The sequence below is a fragment of the Monodon monoceros genome, unplaced genomic scaffold (assembly GCF_005190385.1).
Source record: "Monodon monoceros isolate NGI ecotype Baffin Bay Population unplaced genomic scaffold, NGI_Narwhal_1 Super_Scaffold_14, whole genome shotgun sequence".
NCBI lineage: Eukaryota > Metazoa > Chordata > Mammalia > Artiodactyla > Monodontidae > Monodon > Monodon monoceros.
In genome coordinates, this window is record NW_021703770.1 from 29,803,297 (window position 1) to 29,824,813 (window position 21,517).

At 36.3% G+C, this 21,517-nt stretch overlaps 1 protein-coding gene across 2 annotated transcripts in view; it reads left to right on the top strand.

Annotated features, from left to right (window-relative positions):
• Positions 1–21,517, top strand: part of LRP12 (LDL receptor related protein 12) — an 83,974-nt gene that overhangs the window by 19,582 nt on the left and 42,875 nt on the right. Inside the window, exon 2 of one of the 2 annotated variants that reach the window (XM_029222951.1) lies at positions 19,625–19,681. The exons of the other annotated variant lie outside the window; for it this stretch is intronic. Within the exon in view, the coding sequence (XP_029078784.1) occupies positions 19,625–19,681 (57 nt within the window). The remainder of the gene's footprint in view (positions 1–19,624; positions 19,682–21,517) is intronic. 2 annotated transcript variants of the gene reach the window in all.

The following is a 21,517-nucleotide window of genomic DNA, read 5'->3' on the forward strand; positions in this document are numbered from 1 at the left end:
AACTCCTACTCTGAAAATAAACAATTATAAGGAAAGAATTAAGCATTTATCCTTCCTTTTTTCTGTATGAACTGTGTTTCGGGGTAAGTAAATAACATTTGTTGAGGGAAAGTTCTTTGCAGAAGTTTAGCTAATGAATGTATAAAGAATGGCAGGATTAGAAAATTATTTTTCCACACCTAATGAGATAATTTATTCAGGCTATGATCGTCAATAAGTGAAACTATTAGACAAATGGTTGTGTGGGAAGTTACAGTAAAGGGATCAGACTGCCCTATCTGGACCTGTTGATTAATCTCAGACTTAGAAAAAGTAGGGCAAGCAGATAGTGAGCCTGCAGGGATACATGTAAAGCAGACAGCACCAGCTCTGAAGAATTCCAGCCAAAAATGTTGAACCTGCATGAAATCAAGCTTCTGCAGCAGGAGCTGGCAAACTGTGGCCTTTGAGCCAAATCCAGCCCACTGCATGTTTTTTGTTTTGTCTTTTTCATAATGTTTTATTGAAACACAGCCACTCTGATGCATTTAAGTCTTTTTTTTAAAAATTTATTTATTTAATTAATTTATTTTTGGCTGCGTTGGGTCTTCGTTGCTGTGCACGGGCTTTCTCTAGTTGCAGTGAGCGGGGGCTACTCTTCTTTGCGGTGCCCGGGCTTCTCATTGCGGTGGCTTCTCTTGTTGCAGGCTTCAGTAGTTGTGGCATGCAGGCTCTAGAGCACAGCTCAGTAGTTGTGGCGCACGGGCTTAGTTGCTCCGCGGGATGTGGGATCTTCCTGGACCAGGGCTCTGCATTGTGTCCCCTGCATTGGCAGGCGGATTCTTAACCATTGCGCCACCAGGGGAGCCCCTGCACTTAAGTCTTGTCTATGGCTCCTTTCACGTTACAGTGACAGAGCTGAGTAGTTGTGACAGAGACCATATGGCCCACAAAGCCTAAAATATTTATTATCTGGCCTTTTACAGAAAAAGTTTGCTGACCCTTGAGCTAGATGAACAAAGTTAAGTGACACCAAAAGGAAGTGACACCACAGAATATGGGCTTCTTACAGGACAACTGATCTGGTTTCTGTAACAAGTCAGTGGCATGGAAAATAAGGGAGTATCACTGTGGGTTAAGGGAGACTTAAATACTCTCACCAAAGGAAATGTGGAGACATTGTATCCTGCTTCAAATAAGCCAATTGTAAAAAGTCATTTATGGGACAACCAGGGAAACCTGATTATGACCTGGCTATATTAAATGATATCAAGAATTACTATTAATTTTGTTAAAATAGGAGCATTGTTGTTGGTAAGAGAATGTTTATATTTTTAGAGATGCATATTGAAGTTTATAGAGGTGAAATGATATGTGGCATGTACTTCAACATGCTTCACAAAAAGAAAAAAAGAAAGAAAGTAAATACCAAAAGCAGGAGTCAAACTCAAGACTCTGATGTCAAGGCTCATATACTTTCCACCATGTCATCATGCTGTCATATACTATCTATTATAGATTTTAGTATGGTCTTCTGGGTTGCTTTTAACAACTACTGACCTATCTTTTTAAACTTCGCTCATCTCTTGGAATCCTTGTCAATCTAAGTACAAATCTTGGTTTTCTTCTATCCCACTGTACCTAGACATCATTAACAGAGGAGCATCTATTAAGGTTAGATCTGCACCTTTTGGCCTTGGTAGCAGAAGATCTGGTATTCCATTCTTGACTGTACTCTCAATAACTGAGATTTAGTTCTATCGATTTAACTGCTGAGTCTCAACTTCCTGGGCCTTAATATGGGAATATCAATTACTCTTGGAATTGTTTTAAAATTAGAAGATATGTATTAGGAAGGTGTTTTGCAAATGATAAAATCATTATTCAAAATATGACCCATTTATATTTCAGAAAGTACAGTGAAGGAATTAAATGCATGATCTGTGTAATGATACAGACCTAAGTTTGGATACTGTTTCTTAGACGTTTCACCTTGGGCAAGTAGTTTACTATTTCTAAAGTTTAGTTTTTTCATCTGTAAACTGGAGACAATACCTACCTCAAATATTTGTTCTGATGATGAAGTAAATTAAAATTTTTGAAAGTTCATAGTATAGCAACAAATACACTCCAGGTAAATAAATATTTTTCTCTTTTTTCACTTGAGGAAACATACCTATATAGCAAGGATAGGTACACTTACATTGAATAATTGTTTAAAGATATGTGAAAAGGATAATCCTCAACTTCATATATGATACTTCTATAGGAAAATGCTTAGTTGACAGGATAAACTGCAAGATACAGTTTTAAGATTCTGTGAAAGAATAGGTAAGTTATGAGATGAGCTTCAGTAGAGGTAGGTGAAAAGCTAGCTACTTGCTCAGAGAAAAAAAAGGGAATTCTTTAAATATATTTATTAGATTGATGGGCTATAAGCTATTAAGAACCCAGGAGTCATTGAAGATCAAAAATGGTAAAAGCATCTTGCCTTTGGCTTGGTGTCCTCTCTTGTCCACCAGCAAGTTGCTGAAGCTAATGCAGAGTAGAGTCCCTTACAGTATAAAGACTGAAGCTGCTCAAGAGCTCTGAATAGTCAGTTACCAATATTTTACACTTTGAAGGACAGCGATAAGAAATAGCTCTCTAAAGCCTGTTGTCCAAGTGGACAGTTGGATCTAAAGTCTCTCTTTCCCCTCGTGTCTTTTAAACTTCATTCACTAATGAAAGAATGCCTATCTTCCTCTTTATATTTCTTCATCCTTTTCCTTCTTTGCTCTTACCCTCTGAGCAAACTATAACATGAAAACAAATGGCTAATTGTATGGAGGATGTTCCATGCTTAATCTTAAAATCTGGTAATTTTGATTCTTTAACTCAACAGTTACTGAAGTTTCACTCTGTGTCAGAAACTGGGATGTGGTTGCTGGGCACTAGGAAGGCAGGGAGAAAGAGAGTGAAAAAGAAAGAAAGAAAAAAGGAAAGGAGGGGCAAGACTTTCTTTGCTCTTAGGACACTCAAAATTTGCTGTGGAAGATGGTCAGTTAAATTAATAACCCAAAACAGGATGATAAGGACTGTGGTAATGATATGCTTATAGCTCAGTACCAGTGTGATGTCCTGTGGGACCATCAAGGAGGACTCCTAACTCATCCTGAGATGGATGGAGGCCTGTTTCCTGAGCTGAGTTGAAGGAGTTCGGCGGGTAACTGGGTGGCAGTGTGCTAGACTGTTCCAGGCAGAGACAACATCATGTTCAAAAACATCACAATTTCAGAAACTGTATATACTTTAGCTGTGTTGAAACCGGAATATATGTGTTTGAGGTAAAAGCAGACAAGGAGTATTAAATTTAGGGGCGAGGAGATACAGAAAAGCCAGATTATAGTGGGTCTCAGAGGCTCTTAATACATAAAAGGAGTTGAACTAGTTACAGATTTATAAGCTGAAGATTCATATCAGATATGCCTTTTACAAAGATCTCTAGTAGCGCTATGAAGAATGGATCAGAGAGCTGCAAGACCAAAGGTACAAAGCTTGCAAGCTAATTCATTTATTCATTCATACATTCAGCAAATATTTATCAAATGTCTGCTGTGAACAAAACGTTATTCTACACTTCTGTCCTCATGGAACTTAACGTTTAATGCAGTAAAACTGAAATATCAGTGACATGAAGGAAGGAAATAGCAGGTTTGGAAGGAATCAAGAGAACTGACTATATAATGCGAAGGGGAAGATGGGGATGGTAAAGAATGACTTCCAGGTTTCTCTATGGACAAGTGGGAGATGTTGGTGTCATTCACCCAGGTAAGGAATACCAGAGGAGGAGCAGATTGCGGGTAGATAAAAGGAGTTCCATCTCACACGTAGTGAGTTTGAGATAGCTAGGTGATGTTAAGGTAATACCGAATTCCTGTTCAGTAGGAAGTTAAAAGACAACTTTTAGGATGGAAATAATAATAGCAGCTCCTTCGTAGGGTGATTATGAAGATTAAATGTGCTGAAGCATGGAAATTGCTTAGACCATCATCTGGCACATATCCCAAACTCATTAGTTGCTGCTCTTGTTATTTTAAGAGTAAGAGCTTTGAGCTAGACAAATTTGCCTAAATCCTGGCAATGCCACTTACCAGTTGTGTGGCTTTGAGCAAGTCTTTTAACTTTAACCTCTTTTGAGTCTAAATTTCTCTGCATATAAAGTGGCGGTAGTATCTATTTTACAGTGATGCTGTAAAGGTCAGTAAATAGTATATGAAAAGCACCAACCACAGTGACTGGCACAAGATAAGTGCCCAGTGAATGTTGGGGGAGGTGGGTGTCAAGTAAGAATTTGCACCTCAGGAGAAAGATTCTTATTATGGGTAAAAATTTGAGAGATATCAACTTGGAGGACTCAAGCCTTTAAACTCGAGTATATGCTGAAGAGTTTCTAGAAAGGGAGGGGATAATATGTTAGAAGATCTCTGAGTGGTTGGCAAGGGAGATAATTTACTAAGTATTGGTCAAGGAAGTGGTTTGGAGGCTCAAAGGACTTATGTAGTTTTTGAGGGAATTGGAGTTAGAGCTGAATAAGGCTGTATTAAAAGGTTATACTCCAGTAATAAATATCCAGATAAGATGAAACCATGAATTTATCATGACACAGTTCCACATAGTTACGTGATTTTCTCCTATATCAGGAAACTGGATTCAGAGTTGATGTTTTGGGGGACTGTGTTTGATAGGTAGGTCTTTGGTAATCTTTGCCCCATGAGTTTCAGAAATGCACTGGGGGTAAAAGTTCAGGAGCAAATGATAGGTAAGGAAGCTCCATTATTGAGTGTAGATTCTTTCAAAGAGTCTTTGGCTGAGAAAGTAAAGACCAGGATAGGAAAGCAGAAACAGGGAGGTATACTGGCAAAAACGATTTTATTTTATGGATGAGAAAGACCTTAATATGTCAAGAGAAAACAAAGGAACCAGAGAGAGGAAAGATCTTAAAGGGAAGGAAAGAGAGGGGCTAATGAGACTGCAGGATCCAAAGTGCTTTTAGACTTACAGTTTTTGGGTCCCATGATAGAGCCTCTGATAAACTTGAGAACAGTCTTCCCTACCAACAAAATACTTAACCATTCACAATGTCATGTTCTCTGGACATTACTAGAAGTAGAAACAAATCACTTATCTCATCCTTCATAAATAATAAAGGTAGGAAAAACACAACAGTGTGGACATTTAATGCAAAAAAAGAAAACGGGGTGAATGTCAAGAAAACCATAATTCTACAAATGGTATTGACTATGATTTTAAGTTTAGTGATTTCTTTTAAACGTTGTTAAAAGTATACTTTAAAATTTTCGATGTTTACTGGTTTTAAAATTATGCTTTCTTTATAATTTTACCTTTAAAAAGCTCTTTTCCTGCAGTCTAATACAAATACATTAAGAATCATTTATCTTTGTTATTATTGCAGAAGCAACACTGTTTCTATTTGTGTGCTTTAGTCTGTGCCTAAACGCCATGTTGTTATTAGTGACATCAGCAAGAATACGAAAGTTGCAGCCACAAATTGGTCTTCTCATCATTGGGTCTCATGTATACGAACATTTTTTAAAGTGACCTGCTGCTATACAAGATGGCAATGAATGTTTTAGTATTTATATTAAGTGATAGTTCTTGTACCATTTTGTCAATAATATTAAGAAAAAAGATATCATCTGTAATCACTTTTAATTATTATTATAAAGAAAAACTTGAAACTGTAGCTATAGAATTTTATGTTGTATTAATTTTTTTTCAGAAGGTAACATTTTAGTTCATAATATCAATCCACGTGAGTTAATTTACAGCAGTAATACATACTTTAATAAAGTCAAACACTATAGAAATGTATCAAGAATGAAAGCTAATCATTTCTGTCTCCCCTTCTTCCTACCTTGGGGATGGGGTTAAGGGAGTAGGGTAAACATTTTTAGCAGGGTTTTTTTGTATCCTTTCATATATTTTCCTACACATATAACTTGGACTCAAAAAGTACACCGCAGATCACAATTTCAAGTATTGACAAAGACCAGAAAAGTGACAGAAATGAGCTAAGAGGGCATTGGCTCAGTGCCAGAATGACCATAGAAGGTAATGGGGCTGTTGGGTACCTAAAAATATGCATACTTCTCCTAAAGGAAGCAAACTCAGTAGATGTGCGTAGACAAATACTTGTAGACAGTTACAAAAATTTTTTCAAGGGAATTCAAGAAATTCCGTATCTTTTAATTAAAACTCAATTTTTAACATTGGAATTAGGTAGATCTGGATTTGAGCCTGTCCCTAACCGTTTACTAGCTTGCATGATTTACTTGGTCTGAGTCAGTTTCCTCATCCATAATGTGGGGATAACTATCTATTCTTAAGACTTCAGGAGGAGGATTAAATAGTATGGCATGGGTTCAATGCAATGCCTAATGCTGATAAATGATGACTGCCTATGACCATTAGTTGTCTGGCTTTAGGAGTATGGGAAGGGGATTGACTGCAAAGGGACCCAGAGAACTTGTTTGGGTGCTGGAAATGTATGTCTTGATTGTAGTAGTGGTTGCAGTACCACACGTGCTTGTTAGAACCCATCAAACTGTACATTTTGGAATTAGTGAATTTTTTGCATGTAAATTATACATCAACAAAGGTAACTGCCTTTCCCTTCTCTCTGTACTTCAGCTTCATCAACTATTAAAATAGAGTTGAGGGCTTCCCTGGTGGCGCAGTGGTTGAGAGTCCTCCTGCTGATGCAGGGGACACGGGTTCGTGCCCCGGTCCGGGAAGATCCCACATGCCGCGGAGCAGCTGGGCCCGTGAGCCATGGCCGCTGGGCCTGCGTGTCTGGAGCCTGTGCTCCACAACGGGAGAGGCCACAACAGTGAGAGACCCGTGTACCGCAAAAAAAATAATAATAATAAAATAGAGTTGATATTAAAAAACCCAACATCTTTTATCACCTGGCTTCTACTGTCTCTCCCAACCCCAGTCACAGACCACCCATACACTGCAAAAGATTTTGCCTGTTGGGAAACCAAGGAAGAAAGAAATGAAAACCACCTTTATTTGTTACACTTTGTTCCTGTACTAAGCTGACCATGTAGGTACTGTGCCTGATACATCATTTGAGTAAAACAGGTCACTAGTCACTTTCCAGAAATGTTATAATGTAATCAGCAAGCTAATAACCTACAGTTCAGTAATAACCTACGAAATTTCATCAACCAAGAAGAAAATTGGAAGCAAAAGCAACATACCTGGTATTTCCTTAAATGAGAGTAAAATACATAAGTAGCAGCACAGTGTGTGTGTGTGTGTGTATTTGTGTATATATATGGATGGATATATATACTTCACAGACTCACCCCAAGTCATTCTTTGAGGCCAGTACTACCCTGATACCAGAAAAAGAAAACTACAGACCACCTTCCCTTACTTATGTAGATGCAAAAATCCTCTTAACAAAATACTGGTGAACCAAATCCAGCAGTATATAAATAGGATTGTAAACTATGACCAAATGGAATTCTTCCCAGGAATGTAAGGTTCAACATAGGACAGTCAATGTGATACACCATATTGATAGAATAAAGGACAAAAATCACAGGGTAGACACAAACATTTGACAATAGCCAATACCATTTCTTAATAAAAACACTCAAAAAATAAAAGAGAACTTCGTCAGCCTCATAAAGAGCACCTGCGAAAAACCCACAGCTAACATCATACTTAATGGTAAAAGACTGAAAGCTTTCTCTCTAAGACCAGTAGCAAGACAAGGATGTCCGTCTGCTCTCACTACTTCTATTCACCATTGTATTGGAGGGTCTAGGCAGGGCAAATAGACAAGGAAAAAAGGCATCTTAATTAGAAGGGAAGAAGTAAAACTATCTCTGTTTATAAACATGACATGTATATAAAAAATCCTTAGAAATTCATAAATACCTATAAGAGCTAATAAATTCAGCAAGGTTGCAGAATACAAGAAAAAATGTATTCTTATATACTAGCAATGAACAACTGAAAATCAAGTTAAGAAAACAATTCCGTTAACAATAACATCAAAAAGAATAAAATGAATAAATATAACAAAATGTGAAACTACTACTCAGAAACTATAAAATATTGTGAGAAAAAGTTAAAGAATACCTAATAAATGGGAAGACATTGCATTATATTTATGTATCTGAAGAATTAATATTGTTAATAATTAGTATTGTTTATACCCCCCAAGTTGATCTACAGATTCATCACAATCCAAATCAGAATTTCAGCTGTCATTGCAGAAATGGACAAGCTGATTTTAAAATTCATTTAGAGGGAATTCCCTGGTGGTCCAGTGGTTAGGACTCCGCGCTTTCACTGCCGAGGGCCTGGGTTCAGTCCCTGGTCGGGGAACTAAGATCCTGCAAGCCGTGTGGCATGACCAAAAAATAGATAAATAAAATTCGTTTAGAAATTGAAGTGATTCAGAATAGCCAAAATAATAACAAAAAAGAAGAACAAACTTGGAGTACTCATACTTCCCAATTTCTGAAGCTACAATATCAATATCAGTATGATATTAAGCTCTAGTAATCAAGAGTGTGTGGTACTAGCATAAGGATACACATTATAGATCAATGGTGTAGAATTGAAAGTCCAGAAATAATACATTTATGATCAATTGATTTTCAGAAAAGTGTGAGGATAATTCAGTGGGGAAAAATAATCTTTTCATCAAGTTATGATGAGACAACTGGTTATCCACATGTGAAGGAGTGAATTTGACCCTTATCTTACACTGTGCACAGCAATTAACTCAAAATGGCCAGAGACCAAATGTAAGTGCTAAAACTATAACACTCTTAGAAGAAAACATAGAGGTAACTTTGTGACCTTGGATTAGGAAATGGATTCTTAGATATGACACCAAACTATAAGCAACAACAACAAAAATAGGTTAATTGGATTGTCTCAAAATCAAACAACACCTGTATCTCAAACACTTATTTCAACATCAGAAAACACCTTTACATCAAGAAGTGAAAAATTAAACTACAGAATGGGAGAAAATATTTGTGAATCATATATCTGATAAGTTTTTACAATATGTAAAAACTCAACAACAACAAAAAGACAATTCAACCAATTAAGAAATGGGCAAAGGATTTGAATAGATATTTCTCCAAAGAATATACATAAGTTCCCAATAAACACACGAAAGGAACCTCAACATCGTTACTCGTTAGGGGAATGTAAATAAAACCACAGTGAGATACTACTTCACACCCACTAGCTGTAATAAAAAGGTGGACAGTAACATGTTGGTGAGGATATGGGGAAATTGGAACCCTTACACATGGTTGTTGGGAATGTAGAATTGTACAGCCATTTGGAAGACAGTTTGGCATTTGCTCAGAAAGATAAGCATAGCGTTATCAAAAGACCTAGCAATTCCACTCTATGAGTATCCTCAAGAGAATTGAAAATATGTCCACACAAAAACTTGTATACACAGATATTCATAGCAGTATTCACAAAAAAGTGGAAACAACCCAGATGTCTGTTAGCTGATGAGTGGATAAACAAAAGGTGGTTTATCCATACCATGGACTACTATTTGGCCATGAAAAGGAGTGAAGTACTGATTTGTGGTACAACATGGATGAACCATGTAAACATTATGCAAGGTGAAAGAAGCCAGACACATAAGATCAGATATTGTATGATTCCATTTATATGAAATGTCCAGAATAGGAAAACCCCATAGAGACAGAAACTAGATTAGTTGTTGCTAGGGGCTGGAGGAGAACAAAAAGAGGAATAACTGCTAATAGGTACGCTTTTTGGGGGCGGGTGATGAAAGCATTCAGGCACGAGATAGTGACATTGTTTGCACAACTTTCTGAACATACTAAAAAACTGGATTGCACACTTTAAAAGGTGAGTTTTATGTGTGAAGTGTATGCCAGTAAATCTCACTGGAAATATAGGAGTGTAATTCTGGTTTTTTCTGGATTTCTGAATCCCTTCAAACCTTCATATTTACTCTTGTGAACCACCGAAGTCACAGGTAGGAACCTTTGAACCCAAATAGTCTTTAGCTGAGCCCCTTTCTAGTTTGTTTTGTGGGTTCTTACATCAGTGATTCACGCTGTTTTAGAATAAAGAAAATTATTTCCATCTGCATGAACATTGTCACTGAGATACTCACCAGTGGGATTCATAACTGTCTTGCATGTCCTTTCAGGGATATGATTCATTCTCTGAATACAGGGAACTTGTGTTTGTTTAGTATTTGTACTTTGACTAATAGTTCATTGTCATCATGCCCTTATTTGAAGACATTTCCAATGTAAAATCTTACTAACATAATATAGGAAGTCTAAACATAAGAACATTGAACTCCCAAATGTCTTTTAAGAATGTGGTTTGGGCTTCCCTGGTGGCGCAGTGGTTGAGAGTCCGCCTGCCGATGAAGGGGACGTGGGTTCGTGCCCCGGTCCGGGAGGATCCCACGTGCCGCGGAGCAGCTGGGCCCGTGAGCCGTTGACGCTGGGCCTGCGCGTTCGGAGCCTGTGCTCCGCGGCGGGAGAGGCCACAGCGGTGAGAGGCCCGCGTACCACAAAAAAAAAAAAGAAAAGAAGAAGAAGAATGTGGTTTGAAAATTAGAATGTTTATTTCCATAAAAAGTAATGTTGTAAATGATCATTATTATTTTAAGTGGCAGGTGGGTTCAGGCCAGTTCATAAAAGTCTATTAAATCCAAAATGAATACCTGCAGTTAAAAAGCTGAAGTAATACTTTTAGAATACCAGTAATTAAATAAAGTAGGAAAATAAACTCTGTCTCTTAACCTTTCGTCTCCTTATAGGTATTTGTTAGACACTATGAAGCCTGTTTTCAGAAGTATGTACTGAATTTTTCATACACTCTCAAGGCATTTGCAGACATCTTATTAGTTCAGCTATGACCTGGGGAAAGTGTGTACATTAGTCTGCTTGGGCTGCCATAACAAAATACCACAGACTGGGTGGCTTAAACAACATAAATTTACTTTTTTTGCAGTTCTGGAGGCTAGAAGTCCAAGATCAAGGTGCTGTCAGGGTTGGTTTCTGATGAGGTTCCTCTTCCTGGCTTGCAGTGTCCTTCTCACTGTGTCCTCACATGGCCTATTCTCTATGTGCAGATGAAGAGAGAGATATCTGCTATCTCTTCTTAAGGAAACCAGTCTTATCAGATTAGGTCCTCACCCTTATGACTTCCTTTAATGTTAATTATCCCCTTGAAGGCCCTATCTCCAAGTATAGTCACATTGGGCATTTGGGCTTCAACATATTAATTTTGGGTGACACAATTCAGTCCCTAACAGTGTACTACCCTATACCTTATTTGACCAGGTAGAAATAACTATATTATAATCACTTCTTAAAAAATGAGATTGGGCACAATCAGAGCTTAAGACCTATAGATTCTATGTAAGTTGATACAGCCACTGTGGAGAACAGTATGGAGGTTCCTTAAAAAAACTCAAAATAGAACTACCATATGACACAGCAATCCCACTACTGGGCATATACCCTGAGAGAACCATAATTCAAAATGAGTCATGTACCAAAATGTTCACTGCAGCATTATTTACGATAGCCAGGACATGGAAGCAGCCTAAGTGTCCATCGACAGATGAAGGGATAAAGAAGATGTGGCACGTATATACAATGGAATATTACTCAGCCATGAAAGGAAACAAAATTGAGCTATTTGTAGTGAGGTGGATGGACCTAGAGTCTGTCATACAGAGTGAAGTAAGTCAGAAAGAGAAAAACAAATACTGTATGCTAACACATATATATGGAATCTAATGGTTCTGGTGAGCCTAGGGGCAGGACAGGAATAAAGGTGCAGACAGATGTAGAGAATGGACTTGAGGACATGGGGAGGGGGAAGGGTAAGCTGGGACAAAGTGAGAGAGTAGCATTGACATATATACAATACCAAATGTAAAATAGATAGCTAGTGGGAAGCAGCTGCATAGCACAGGGAGATCAGCTTGGTGCTTTGTGACCACCTAGATGGGTGGGATAAGGAGGGTGGGAGGGAGGCGCAAGAGGGAGGCGATATGGGGATAGATGTATACATATAGCTGATTCACTTTGTTATACAGCAGAAACTAACACACCATTGTAAAGCAATTATATTCCAATAAAGATGTTAAAAAAAACCCCTATAGATTCTAAAGTAATTTAGAAAAAAAAATTAATATGCCTCCACAACATGAAAATCTGGAAAGTCCAGGGATGTTATTAAGTTCTCAAAAATGACTTCTGGTTATTAAAATCACAAACAATCCCAAAAAGGAATGAATGGCAAAAAAATCTAAGGAAATTAGTGGTTCCTCAATGACTTCAGACTAATTAAGAACATATCCCCAAGATAAAAAGGATATTTAACCAAGAATAAATTATAAGTATTATTAATATAGAGAAAATGCAAGATTGAGTTCAGCAAAAATACCAAGGACAACAAAATGGTCTTATAAACATGTCTTTGTAAAATAAAGAATAACAAATGTTATAGGGCTGTTGCTTGGGCAGATGGTGTAACACTGGTGATGTTTATGTCCCCTCTGTTAAATATGCTCTTCAAACCGAAAGGGTAAGAGTAACTATATCTGAAAACCTTCTTGAAGGACATATGTGCAAAGATTATAGGAGTTCATTCAGGTATTCTAAATAAAGAGTTCTGACTTAGGTGCTAAGACTTCCAAGGAATGAGAGAAGGAAAGAAAGATCAGATGACTGGAAACAGGAAATGCAATTTTGATTTTCCAAACTGGGGCAGGAGGGATGAGAATCCCACAAACCAGCAATTAGTGATAATCGCTCTAGGGAAGATTATACAAAAGAGAAGAAATGGTTTATGAATACCTAGGAAAGGAAATAAATGTACAAGCCATATGAATTTGGTTAGAACAATGTTAGCAAACCTTATTTCCTTTACAGATTGATAGTAGAAATGTCAGAGGCAAATGCTTAGTAGCTTCTACAGGGGTCTAACAAATTCTCTTATACCCTTTGCACAATTTAGAAAAATTTGGTCTGCATACTAGAACAACATCTAATACAATAACCATCCTAACCAGAAATGACTACTTTTTTAAATTCCTGTGGTCAGCATTTTGCATCCTTTAATGAATAACACACACAAAAAAGGAATTTGAATGAAAAGGAATGAAGATAGTTTAAGGGACTTATGGGACAACATCAAGCGGACAGCTGTATGCATTATAATTAAATTATAAAAAGTTAAAGAGAGAATCTTAAAAGTGGCCAGAGAAAACTTGTTACATGCAAGGGAATCCCCATAAGACTATTAGCAGATTTTTTAGCAGAAACTTTGTAGGCCAAAAGGGAGTTGCATGATACATTCAAAGTGCTGAAAGAAAAAAACTGCCAACCAAGAATACCCAGCAAAATTGTCCTTCGGAATTGAAGGAGGGATAAAGAGTTTTCCAGACAAGCAAAAGCTGAAGGAGTTCACCACCATACCGCCTCACAAGAAATGTTAAAAGGACTTCAAGTTGAAATGAAAGGGTGCTAATTAGTAACAAGAAAACAAAGTATAAATCTCACTGGAAAAGGTAAATGTATAGTTAAATTCAGAATACTCTAATGTGTTGGGGGTGAGTAAATCACTTGTAAGTCTAGTATGAAGGTTAAAAGATAAAGGTATTAAAAGTAACTGTGACTACATTTGTTACGAATACTCAGGGTGAAAAGATATAAATTGTGACATCAAAAACATAAAATGGGGGGGCTTAAAAAGGTAGAGCTTTAGTATGCATTCAATGTTAACAGCTTAAAATAGACTGTTATAAATATAAGATATTTAAGCCTCATGAGAACCACAAAGCAAAAATCTATAGTAGATACACAAAAGAGAGAAAGAAATCTCATCGGACCACCACAGAAGATCATCAAATCACAAACGAAGAGAGCAAGAGAAGAAAAAAGAAACAAAGGCATTATAAAAAAGCCAGAAAACAATGAACAAAATGGCAACAGTAAGTCCACTGTGGATTTCTTTCTATTCTTCTTGGTTAGGACTGCCTGTTGTCCCGTGTCTGAATTTTTTTTTTAACATGTTTTTTCCAACTTTTTCAGGCACGGGACAACAGGCAGTGTAAGACTGTGATCTCTGAGAAAAGGGAAACAAATCAGAATGAGTTCTTTTATTGCACTAGCTTTCTACCTGGAGAAAGCTGGTCCATTACCCATTGTTCCATCATGACCATCAGCAGGAGTTCTGTGTTTGAGTTTTTAAAAATCTTTTTGTTGCTACTAAGAATTGTGTCTTCTGTATCTTCTGACTGGCTATTGTTCGTATTTACAAAGGCTTTTGATTTTTTGTATGCTTATTTTATATCCTGCTACTTTACTAATTTTCATATTGTTTATAACTTTTTCTTTTGACTGTCTTGGGTTTTTTAAATAGATACACAATCATGTCATCTACAGATAGATGTAGTTTTACCTCTTCTTTTTTTACCTCTTCTTTTTCAATCCTTATGCCTATAATTGTCTTTTCTTATCTAATTGCCCTGGCTAATATCATGGTGGGCACTCCTATCTTCCATTCCCATTTTTAGTAGAAAAGCCTCCCACTTGAGTAAGAAGCTTGCTAATTTTAGTTTGGTTTTATATTGTTTGCTTCTGCTCCAGATGTTTTAAATTATTTTCTCAATAGATTACCAACTGTTTGGTGGCAGGGACTATGCCTCTTACTTATGTATCAACCTACCATTCATTCATGTGTTTGAGCAGATATGGAGTATCTTCTCTGCTAGTCACTGGGTTACAAAACAAAACAAACCCAGCTATGTCCCAGCACCACATTACACTTCTCCACCCCACCTTCCCCCACCAAGATTAAGATCTGGTGGGGAATATAAACATTACACAGATAACAGAAGTGTGATAAATTTTCGAAAAGTGATAGTATTAGATACTCTAGGAACCTACAACAGAATGACATAACCTAGTATGGGGGAATCAGGAGATGCCTTCCTAAATAAAGAATATATTAAAGAAAGGTCCAAAGGCAGGAGAGACAGCTGACCCTTTTCTGAAAGAAATCTAATATTTCTGGAGAGGAAAATAGAGTGGGAAAGTGAATCACAAAAGATGAAGCTTTTGGAGTAGTTGGGAAGACTCGAAGGGTGGAGAGTTTGGTAAGCCTTATTAGGATTTTGGACTTTTTCTTTAAGTAAAGTAAAATAGGAACGATGTTGGGGGTGTATATATGTGTGTACATATTTTGATGTTTGATACCTGTTCTCATTGCACAGTGAAAATGAGATTGTAGGATGCTGAGCATATAAGTTACTTGTAACTGCTGCTCATTAACTTTTAAACCAGGTCTTCCCCCATAACAAATTGGAATAGCTGGTGGCAGGTGGGTTTTAACTCTGAAAGCTAAGTACTGTTTCTTTTACAAGCAAGAAGTATATTCATGTCTAAATTCTTTTTTTAAAAATAAGGAACACAAACTTCTTAATGACTGTGAATTTGAATTTTTAATCCATCCAATTACTAGCTCTTTGAAAAACTTACTAAGTTGCTATAAGCTGGTTTTCTCACCTGTGAAGTGAACTGTTGTTTTAAGGATGAGCTGAGGAAAGCCTTGTGAGGCACTTAGGATTTGGCTGGCACGTATCTATCACGTCTTAGCTGTATTTTATCAGCTCTTCTTTAAGAACTTTAGTTCTTAAATAAAAAGAACAACAATAAACAGAAAGAAAGATACAAAGCAACAGGGATGCAGAGACCATAGATTTAGACATCCTGTTAATGATGATATTCTGATTATGCAGGTGAGCAAATTAAATCTTAGGAGAAATCATTCAGTTAAGACTCATGACTAACTAAACAGTAGAGCTGAGGTTTGATTCCACAGAGTCTGGTTCCAGAGCTCAAACTCACTACCCTATGGCCTCTTTTCCTAAAACAGTATATATCTCTTTTAGAAGATTCTCTCTTGTATTGCAGTAAAAAACTACAAAACCATGTTTCAGCTTGGCAAGAAGAATAATAGGGACAATTGATTACCTTTGGTATTTGGTTAGTAGGACTAAAAAAAGAATTGAGTCGGGCTTCCCTGGTGGCGCAGTGGTTAAGAGTCTGCCTCCTGCCGATGCAGGGGACACGGGTTCGTGCCCCGGTCCGGGAAGATCCCAGATGCCGCGGAGCGGCTGGGCCCGTGAGCCATGGCCACTGAGCCTGCGCGTCCGGAGTCTGGGCTCTGCAACGGGAGAGGCCACAACAGTGAGAGGCCCCCCCACCGCAAAAAAAAAAAAAAAAAAAGAGTTGAGTCGTAAAAAATTATTTCCTGATTTAGGTGATAATGAAACTTTTTCTTGTTTTCTAGGAGTGCTAGTTAATTAGCTGGTCTACTAACTAGTCAGCTGCTAATGCATAGTTATAGAAGTAATGTTTTATCAGACTATATTTTTCCGGTATATGGCACCTTTAAAGGGTGACTTCTATGAGAATGTCTAGCATGGCTGCAATGTAGTTAAAGTCAGGAGATGATGTGTGTACGTCCTCATATGTGTGGGGTTTTCTTCTCTCAGGAGTTCAGGGTGGGACATTAGGGAAAATATAGTGAGCTTTATATCAACAAAGCAGTTTGAGGTGGTGCTCTCTGCTTATAACATAGAAATAATTGTATTTTGTAAGTGACATTTTTGTAAAAATGGCAGAACACCTAAATTAAGTAGCCCACTTACTTCATGTGATACTTAGAATAAGAAATATCTAATAATGTAATCTCAAAGAAAAGTTATTTGATGTTATTAGAAATTATTGATTTTTTAGCTTCTAAATCGGATTGTTTTAAAATTAGAGTAAATGTGTGGGAAATTAGCAATAGTATCATGTTTTATGTCTTAAAGTACTGTTATTTCAGTTTTTTAAATCATGGATAATACTTCTGAAATTATAATATTTTATTTCACACAGTATTTATCAGACCTCTTTATTTAGAATGACGGGGAATGAACTATAGTCTCTTTGCCTGTTTTTTTTGATAATATGAATAAATTTTTTAAAGAACTCTGTGCCCGTTGTAGCAAATTCGGTCGGTGCTGGAGTATACAAAGGAGGCCTTCCTCTCTAATTTCAGTTTGTATACACCGTTAGATTCTTCTGTGTGTGTGTGTGCAAATGCATGTACATACATATATCATATGCCTATGTAACATGTGCACAGTAACTATACAGACATCACTTAAAAGTTAAAGTTAGAGCATATGCTAAACTGAAACATACTTAACTCAATGTGCATATCTTTCCAAGTGAGTACATGTAGAATTACTTAATTCAGTTTTTTGAATATTTTATTGTAAGGCTGTTTTTAGTTTATTCATTTACATGCTGACGGAGATGTAGATTAAGTTCTATTTTTTTCTATTATAAAGAATTCTACTAAGACCTATAAGATAGGTATTATCTGCTCTGTTTTTGAGATGAAAGTAAGACACAAAGAGGTTATGTAACTTGCCCTAAATTGCACAGCAAGTAAGAAGTGAAGCTGGTGTTAGAATCCTAGCAATCTAGTCCAGAATCCAGTCTTAGATACTGCATTATGTTATTGTTTTCCTTCTACCCATCTTTACTCTGTTTACTGAGTTAGAATAAAAATTTAATGTATAAAATATATCTAATATTAAAACACTCCTGAGGATAATTTAATATGCTGCCTTAAGGATATTGGAAACCTTAGGGTCACAAATTACACAGCTTTAATTTGGAGTTGTATCTACTATAGAAGCAGAAGGTTTAAGCCATTGGCTCGCAAATGTTAATGTGAATACAAATCACTGGGAGTGGGGGATGATCTTGTTAAAATGTAAATTCTGATTCAATAATCTGGGGTAAGGCCTGAGACTCTGCATTTCTAATAAGCTCCCAGTAATGCCAGTACTACTGATATACTTGTAAGTAGCAAAGGTTTAGGCAACTTATACTGACCTTTGGCAAATCTTGTTTGTTGTTTTATTGAATCAGTTTCTTATACCATTTTGTTTAGGATACCAATTTTCATAAGTTGTACACATTAAAGAAATAATGTGGGAGCTTTCTAGTAGTTTCATTTCTATGTCTGTAGCATTTAACATTGTTAGGAAAAATAAGTTGTGGCTTCTGTGGTACTAATGCACAGTACTTAAATAAATAACTGTAGTCAGATTTATTTGTGTAATATAGCTTACACACCTTTGTCACTATTTCCACTGTATCATTTTTAATGGAGGGAAACATAACATTTCTTTTCATTTTGAAGGCTGTAGCTGTAGTTGAACTACAAAGGTTGTTTTATCACTATTATTTTATTCTTTAGTAATAGTAAAAATATATTTTACACAGTTACAAAAATGAATTCCTCTTCAGTGCTGTGTGTCAGGCACTATATCAAGTGCTTAATTGGCATGATTTCATTTAATCATCATGAACTCCCTCATTTATTCATCATTTGTTAGCTCTTTGAGCACCTGCTCTGTTCTAGGAACCGTGCATCCAGTGATGCGGCAAGTTTACACAGATTCTGCTGTCCTAGAACTTAGCTCATTGGGGGATGCTATACAGTAATCAAGCAACCATAGAAGTGTGATGGTTGTAAAAGATAAGTTATTAATTATAATATTTGCTATTGTCTCTACTCTTTGAACCATCAAGAGAATTCTGCTTTTGCCATCTAAGTTTCTCCCACCTAGCTTCCTCCCCTGCCCCACTCCAGGGAGAATTCTTTCTCTGTCAGCTGGATTCCTGAACTGTTGTGTTGCCAAATTGACCTAATGCATAGAGAGAGAGAAAACTTTAGAAGTAAAGATGAGCAGCTTGTAGAAAGAAAAGAAAGAACAGAGGTAGATGGAAATAATTTATAATAAAACTAAATTAAATTTTTAAAAAGAACAGCTGAGGGACACTTTACTAATTTAAAGGAGTAAATAATCTCTACTTTAAATGGGAGTCTTTTTAAAACCACTTTTATTTTACTAGGTGACACTTAGTAACTCATTTCAGTAAGTTACTTGAATGCTTCCATTTGCCCAACTTTGTGGTAGGAGGTGTAGAAAATCAGGGGCTACCAAAATAGGGTATAATCATGTCCCTGCTCTAAAGACTGTTAGAGTTGTTGATGAGAAGATGTTGAAGGATTTAGAAGGTAATGCAAAACATAGGACATGGGACACCATGTGTGACCCCAGCAGTAAGCACATTCTGGGCTAATTAAGCATGCTTTTAGAGGAATGCTGTTTTTAAAAAGTATGTGATTGTCTCTTTTCTGGTAATAGTACTAAGTTATCTTTTGACTATTAACTTGATAGAAAATTCTTTCTGGTATTAATCAGATCTATATATTTGGCCTTTATATTACACTACATTGTTGTGATTTCCAAAACATTTTGATTTCTCTACTACTATTATAATTTTGGGCTGCATAGTACTGTTTTGAAGATTATTGTAAGAGACTTTAATTTCATTTCTGGATATTACAAGTAGCTCTATGCACCTGTTTTTCTATTAGAGGGAGAATCTGAAATTTTTTTTAATTTTATCTTGGAAATTAGTTTATTCATTATGTTTAATTTTAGGAAATGGTGCTCTTGCAGAACATTCTGAAAATGTGCATATTTCAGGAGTGTCAACTGGTAAGTCATTTTTTGTAATGTTTAAATTTCATGCATGACTTCTGTGGTAAATGTTGACAGCCACCTGGTATCTTATGAAGTGATATTTGGCTATAAAAATTATTACTGCTTTTTGCAGCATGTAATAAGGAATGAAGTAACTGGAACATGGAGAAATTCTCATAAGATAAAATTGATACTTGCATGCCCATGGATTGATTATATTTTTCCAAACGGACTGCATAATTATTTTTCCATGCAAACACTGAGCCAAGAGAAAAGTTAGCTCAAGTTGAATTAGTGTTTTCTTTACATACAAAGTTATATGAAATGAAATTTATTAAAATGTAATTTTGAATGCTATTCCTAGCATTAGAGCCTTAGAAATTAAGCATTTTACTTGATTTTTTAGATTAAAAATACTACTATGCATAAAACTGTAGTACTTGAGTGCACAATTTATATGTTATTAAAAAGCAACCCAACAACATATTTGTGTGCATGAAATTCAGAAACTTGTTGAGGTAAATGCATTTTTTCCACTCATCTAAGCTTTTATAACTTAATAATTATTTAAGGGCCCATAACTATTAAAATGTTCATTCTTAAATATGTAAAATAAAAAACAAGGAACTACTATATAGCATGGGGAAATATATTCAGTATCTTGTAATAAACTGTAATGGAAAAGAATCTGAAAAAGAATATATATACATGTATACACATACACACACACAAACACACACATAATTGAATCACTTTGCTGTGTACCTGAAACTAACAAAACATTTTAAATCAACTACACTTCAATAAAAAAAATTTTTTTTTTCATTCTTGGGTGACTTCCACAACTTGGATACCATTTTTGCATTATCAACTACAATTACTAGGAGAGCAGAATCTTGAATTTTTTGCCTATATGGAAATTGAGTTTCTTACTATTATTTCCCTATATTCTTGATAAGTTTTGTGTGATTAAAATAATTGCACTTGGTATATTTGTCAATTTATTGATTGATTTCTTCATGTCTTCTTGGAATTTTTTGGTTATTTTTTTCTCATGAAGGAAAGCTGAATGTTTTTCTCTTTTGTTTTATGTCTCATTTTATATTCAGAAAGTGAATAGACTTAACAAGTACTCTAAGAGTTAGTCTGTGCTAGGCCAAACAGATTGACGATCCTGGTTTCCTGAAAATGAAAAGCAGGCGCTTTTGCAGCCTGTGTTAATTCTTTTACAGTGTGTTTCCCCATTTGCATATGCTTTCAAACGGCATACAGTTGTGTACATCAAGTTAAAAAAGGTTCGTTTAGAGTTGATCTTAATTTTCTCCCTTTTTCTACTTTGGATAGCTAATGAAAATTATGATTACTTTTCCAAGTTGTAATTATGAAGTAAGAAGTTGTGTAGAAACATTTAATTTACACAGCCGAATACTTACTGTCTAATTCAGTGATTTTCAGATTTTTGGTTCTCAGGACCCCTTTTAAGCTTTTAACAATATCAGGGACTGCTCAGGCTGCCATAACAAAATACCAAAGTCTGAGTGGCTTAAATAATAGATATTTATTTTCTCACAGTTCTAGAGGCTAGACCTCCAAGGTCAAGGCGCTGGTGGGGTTGGTTTCTGGTCTGAAGACCTTTCTTCCTGACTCACAGATGGTGCCTTCTTGCTGTGTCCTCACATGACCTTTCCTCTATGTGCACTCAGAGAGAGAGGCCTGTGGTGTCTCTTCATCTTCTTATAAGGACCCCAGTCCTACAGGAGTAGGGCCCCATCCTTATGAGTTACCTCCTTAAAGTCCCTAGCTTCCAAATACAGTCACACTGAGGGTTAGGCCTTCAACAAATGAGTGTGG